This window comes from Myotis brandtii, unplaced genomic scaffold (assembly GCF_000412655.1).
Source record: "Myotis brandtii unplaced genomic scaffold, ASM41265v1 scaffold603, whole genome shotgun sequence".
Classification (NCBI taxonomy): domain Eukaryota; kingdom Metazoa; phylum Chordata; class Mammalia; order Chiroptera; family Vespertilionidae; genus Myotis; species Myotis brandtii.
This window is the reverse complement of record NW_005370284.1, coordinates 75,530-81,368: the sequence shown is the minus strand read 5'-3', so window position 1 is coordinate 81,368 and position 5,839 is coordinate 75,530. Positions and strand designations below refer to the sequence as shown.

At 49.9% G+C, this 5,839-nt stretch overlaps 1 protein-coding gene across 1 annotated transcript in view; it reads right to left on the bottom strand.

Annotated features, from left to right (window-relative positions):
- The window catches only part of ANK2 (ankyrin 2, neuronal), a 114,944-nt gene that overhangs the window by 36,417 nt on the left and 72,688 nt on the right, over window positions 1-5,839 (bottom strand). Inside the window, exons 32-33 of the mRNA XM_014550536.1 lie at window positions 3,799-3,831; window positions 2,132-2,153 (exon numbers count right to left, since the gene is read on the bottom strand). Coding sequence (XP_014406022.1) covers window positions 2,132-2,153; window positions 3,799-3,831 — 55 coding nt within the window. The remainder of the gene's footprint in view (window positions 1-2,131; window positions 2,154-3,798; window positions 3,832-5,839) is intronic.

The following is a 5,839-nucleotide window of genomic DNA, read 5'->3' as shown; positions in this document are numbered from 1 at the left end:
CTCAGGGCCCGCTCGCTCACGGATGGCCCAGGGACAGCCCCTCCTCAGCGCCTCAGGGACACTATTTTACACCCAGCTGCGTGTTATATAATAATCACCTTTAAACTAAAATAAAGCCAAACATCAGTCTCTATTTGAAAATTTAAAACAGTCACAACACCGAGGGGGCCGAGGGCCCAGCCTCAGGGCCCGCTCGCTCACGGATGGCCCAGGGACAGCCCCTCCTCAGCGCCTCAGGGACACTATTTTACACCCAGCTGCGTGTTATTTAATAATCACCTTTAAACTAAAATAAAGCCAAACATCAGTCTCTATTTGAAAATTTAAAACAGTCACAACACCGAGGGGGCCGGGGAGGGCCCAGGCTTTACGGCAATGTGGCGCTTTTCTTCATCACGATGGAGCCTGATGCTTGGCTTCAATTTTAATCCCCAAGTTTGTATCCAAGGAACAAAGAAGCTGGCCATTTAAATGCACACAGTGGTTCTGAACAGGAAAGGGGAGAGCAAAATGAAATTTCTTTAAAAAAGGAACTGTCCCACTGGCGTGATTCAGTGGTCGAGCCTCGACCTATGAACCAGGAGGTCACGGTTCCATTCCCGGTCAGGGCACAAGCCTGGGGTTGTGGGCTCGATCCCCAGTGTGGGGCGTGCAGGAGGCAGCCGATCAATGAGTCACTCTCGTCATTGATGTCTCTCTCTTTCCCTCTCCCTTCCTCTCTGAAATCAGTAAAAATATATTTTAAAAACAAAAAATTAATGAAGGCAATCTAACCTATCATCTTTTTAATAAATGAAAAGTGCCTTCTCTTGAAAAAAATAAGTATTTGTTGAGAAGACAGTCTCTGTAATATGCATTTATAAAAATACATTAAAATAATTTGTATCAATATAGATTTGCTCAAATATAAACCATTGAAAACATCCAGAATTTCAAGTGTCCTAGTCCCAAATGCTGCTGTACCCACTGAAAGGCGTCACTGTGCGCTCAGATGGCCGTTTCCAAGCCCTCAGACCACTGCTTGGGGCCAGACGACCATATCAACCGGCTCTAGGTTTTCTCCTCTTGGAAGCACCACCCCGAAATGTAGCTCATCAAAACAAATCTTAAATGAATGAACATTAAAAAAATAGATTTTCTTCTGAAGCATATGGGGCAGAAAAGCAAAAATAAATACATAAATAAAACCTAAAAAACTGCCAAGCTAGTGTGGCTCAGTGGTTGAGCGTCAACCTATGAACCAGGAGGTCAGGGTTTGATTCCTGGTCAGGGCACATGCCCGGGTTGTTGTCTCCATCTCCAGTAGGGGGTGTGCAGGGGCAGCCAATCAATGGTTCTCTCTCATCATTGATGTTTCTCTCTCTCCTTCTCCCTTCCTCTCTGAAATCAATAAAAATATATTAAAAAACTAAAAAATTCAGGTTCTTCCGCACAAGAAGCCCAAACTGCCAGAACAGGTCGGTGACCTACAAGGCTAGCATGCCGCGGCTCCGGTGGGTGCGAGGGCTGGGCGCAGGCCCCAGCACTGCTTCTCTCTGCGCTGGGTGGTTTGGGGACCCGCATCCTGGTGTGAAAGGCGCTCCATGACGACACAGCTGTGTGATTAGAAATCCCGGAGTTTTACTGTGGGAACCCATGGCTCTTTTCCCGGAAAGCTCTCCCAGAGTGCGGCCTGGCCTACAGCGGGCGTTTGGCTGCTTCACCACAGTGGGGGGTGGGGGGGGGGGCGGCGGCGAGACAGCATCACTTTCGCAGGTGCGGCCACAGAATCAGGAGCTCTCGAGGGCTCAGTGCTGGCTGCATAGCGAGTGATGCTGTCGTGTCGGTGGTGGAGGTGAGGTGACAATGGCGCGCTAACAGAGGGACAGACACGGCGGGCCTCCAACAAGCGGGCGCAGCGGGGAGCAGGGTGTCACAGAGGTGAGCATGTAGGAGGAGAATCACAGTGCTTCTCCGCCAATGAGGTCACAGTTAGATGTCTCTATCATTTAACTGGCCAAGCTGCTTTCTAAATGCATGTTAATGATGACTCAGAATATAAAACATAATGATTACAGTAGTTAGTAATGGCCACTAGCTCGCATGTCTTTAGTCAGCTTTCAAACAAAGTTAGGTTTACTTAAAATCTTACTTTTTTCTGATGTCACATCGATCTGAAAAAAAACACACACATAAATTGAATGGTTATAACAGTGTTTTCTCTCTCCCGTCTCCCTCCCCGGCCCCCAGCTCTGAGCTCCGAGTCACGATCACATGCGTGGGGACCCTGTGCATGTGGGGACCCCGTGCACTGGGCACAGAGCCTTGGCTGCACTTCCTCATGACAGTTTCCTTGATTCTTATTCAAACTTTGAAAAAACGAATCTCTTCTAGATACCGTGGATGGGGAGCCCTTTCTAACACGTTTTTCCAGGGAAGACGGGCCCCAGGGTACGCCTGTGTTAGAAATGCACCGTTATCAGGAAAAGGCCAGGGAGAGAGGGAAGCAGGCAATCAACGTGCCCACTTTGTGGAGCACAAAGCGCATGCCAGGTGGCACGTTCCACGGACATGGTGCCCCTGTCACTCATCACAAGCCCAAGGACAATTCCTGGACAGAATGCACTGATCGCTGAACAGGTCCTGAGACTAGTCAATAGGAACCGTCCAGCGTGGGAAAGGCTCATTGGAGGGTGGCTAGGTGGCTCCCAACTGCACTGCTCGGCTGGAGGGCGCGGGCCTCCTCCTCCCAGCTCTGGGGCCGTGTCACCAGGCACGGGAAGGACGTGGATGGGAGACGGAGTGACTGGACAGTCGAGGGAGAAGACCTCAGTCTGGCCTTAGGCTCCTGTGTCTGGTGAGTCTGTAACCCCCTCCCGCCCTGCCTGCAGCCAGAGTGTCCATGAAAAAGCGGAGTTAGGGCTTCTCTGGACCGATAAGGCCTTACATGTTCAGCAGGTGGGTACAAGGGCATGTATTACATTTTTCTATTTTTGCATTTCGAATCCATCAGAATAAATTGAAAATAAAATTAGTATATTTGAAAACATTAACGTGCAACTACTAACAACCGCACTTGTCTTAGAGACAGAACCCTTATGTTCCTCGGTAAGTATAAGGCTTCCCCAATGACCTCTCTCATTTCTACGGTAACGCTAGGCGTTTTCAGGGGCCCCCCCCCCCCCCCCCCCCAGCTTGGCCTGCAGGAGCAGGTGTGACTGAAATGGCTACTCCTGCACGGTCTCCGAGCCACGCTGCCTCCCCTGCGGTGGGAGGCGCAGCCCTGCTTTGCTGGGGCACCAGGAGGAGCTGCCCGCAGGCTCACGCGCACACCCTGCCCCCGGCACTGCCATCACCTGACGGGTGAACGACATGCTCCCTAGTTCTGGTCTCAGTGGTTCTCAGACTTTCTGGCCTGAAGACCCTTTATCTCTTACAAACGACCCAGGAGTCTGAGGAGCTGTGGTCTGTGTCTGACTCAGATAAGGAACATGTGTTACAAAAATGAAGCTGAGGAAATGCTGGGACCCAAGGACACGTCCCGGAGCGTCCGTGCGGCGGCATCAGGTGAGGGGACCTGCGGTGAGAGGCGAGGAAGGGCCCCGGGCTGTACGACCAGGAGATGGGTCTCTGCCTGTGAGAGCCGCCGAGATGACGGGGTGGCCTCAGCGGTGGGTAGAGAAGTAGGCACATGGCAAAGACGGGGCAACCTTCTCCAGGGAAGCGCGCCTGTCCTCACTGGCTCAGAGCGGTGGGCCACGGCCCGAGAACACAGGGCCCCGGTGCTCTGATGGGTCAGCGACAGGGTCGCACAATTACCTCTTCCTCCTGCTCCGGATCCGACTCGGACTCCTTCGCCAGGCACCGCACGGGATGGAAAAGAGCAGAGAGTTTAGGAGGAAAGGTTAAGAACTGCCCGGCATTCAGTCAGGGCACTCTGACATTTTCTAACCGTTCACTGGAGAGGCGCACAAGCTAAAAAGGGTTGATTTAAACTCACAAGTCTGGAGACTCTAGACACAAAGGAACCTAAATTATGAAGATACTCATTTCAGACGCTAGGTCGCCGGCAGCCTCAAAGTTGGACCTTTAATGGGTTGGAGGGCACGGTGCTGGCTGGGCAGGCTGAGAGCCACAAAGCAGCGTGTGGCGAGTATCGTCCTGACCCACGGGCAGCATGTCGGAGTTCCAGGGCTATAAACACCGGTAGATTCTGATGCCCAGCTGTCTGGCTCTTTATACTTTTGTTTTGCGTTACGACTGAACAGGAAGCCGCCCTGGACCGTCACAGCATCAACACCGCGTCTGCCCCGGGCAACGTGACAACAGGTGAGCGAGCCCTGGCCGTGGCTCAGGTGGTGGGGCGGCGTCCCGTGCACCAAAAGGTTGTAGGTTCCGTTCCGGTCGGGGCACACGCCCAGGTCTGCGGGCTCAATCCCCAGTCGGGGGCATGCAGGAGGCAGCCAATAGATATTTCTTTCTCTCCTTGCCTCTCTCTCTAAAAAATCAATGAAAATATTAAAATAAATAAAGCAAATGCTTTCTTCACGGCACACTGAAGGCTCACAGAACTCAGAGCCACAGCTCATTATCTTCACAGGAAAATAAGATTGATTTATTTTTATCAAATAAGAAGTTGCAATGCTGCACACAATGCCATGAGCTTTTCTACGTGACTGATGTCTGTTTACAGGAATCATTCGTTAAGGAAACCAGACGGCGGGTAAAAAGCAGTATAGGAAGTGCTTGTTCTGTGGAGTCCAAAGTAGGACTTTAAACATATTTCCCTCCACCAGGGCTCACCCCACTGCACCCTGTCCCCACCTCTCGGACACACTGCCTGACAAGAGGCCGCAGCCTACTGGGCATGGCCGGGTGGGCTTCCCATGAGGAAGGGCTACTGGTTAAAATATTTTTAAATAAAAAAGTTATCCCCAACATATAATTCATTCAGCTGTCTTCCTTGGCTTGATAGAGTAATCAAGAATATTTCTGTATAAGCAGGAGAAATCACAGACCATCTGCATCAGGAAGAGGCCGCCTGGAGAGTTATACCCAGATGTAGCTGGACCTGGGGCAGGAATGAATGAATGTTTCCTTTGCAAAAATGTTTCAAATCTGCTCCTTGGAACATGGAAATATTTTGTATACTAATCATGTTAAAATAGTTGAAAAATTAATTTGATACTCCCAAGATATTACAGTTATAAAATGAACAGGTAATGCCTGACTGGCGTGGCTCATGGTTGATCTATGAACCAGGAGGTCACAGTTCGATTCCCAGTCAGGGCACATGCCCAGGTCGTGGGCTTGATCTCTAGTGTGGGGTGTGCAAGAGGCAGCCGATTGATGATTCTTTCTCATCATGGATGTTTCTCTCTCTCTCTCTCCCTCTCCCTTCCTCTCTGAAATCAATAAAAAATATATTTAAAAAATATAAATAAACTGAACAGTAATTATTTTAGCAACAAGACGCAATGTCATGAGGTTGCTCTGCATGCGGTATTTAGAACCCACCTATGAGCTGGTGGAGAACCACAGCTAATGGCCCAACAGGTTTGGGTACCAGAGGCCCCAGCATGGTCCCAGGAGGGCACACAACAGCAATAATGAAGATGAAGTCAGTTATTTGGTTTTTAAAAACTAGTCCAAAAAGTTAAATCTTAAATTAAACATTTCTGTCTTCTGTATCCAATATGCGTTCATAGAAATTTTTCATCACAATGAACTGGATATGAAATAAGGTGGAGCTTCTTTTGTTCTGACTTCCATGGAAACTCACGGATTGACAGGGAATCCAAAATGACTGCTCCCCGTGTAGCATGCGATGCCCCTGCTGTGCACGGTCCTGGATTGCAGA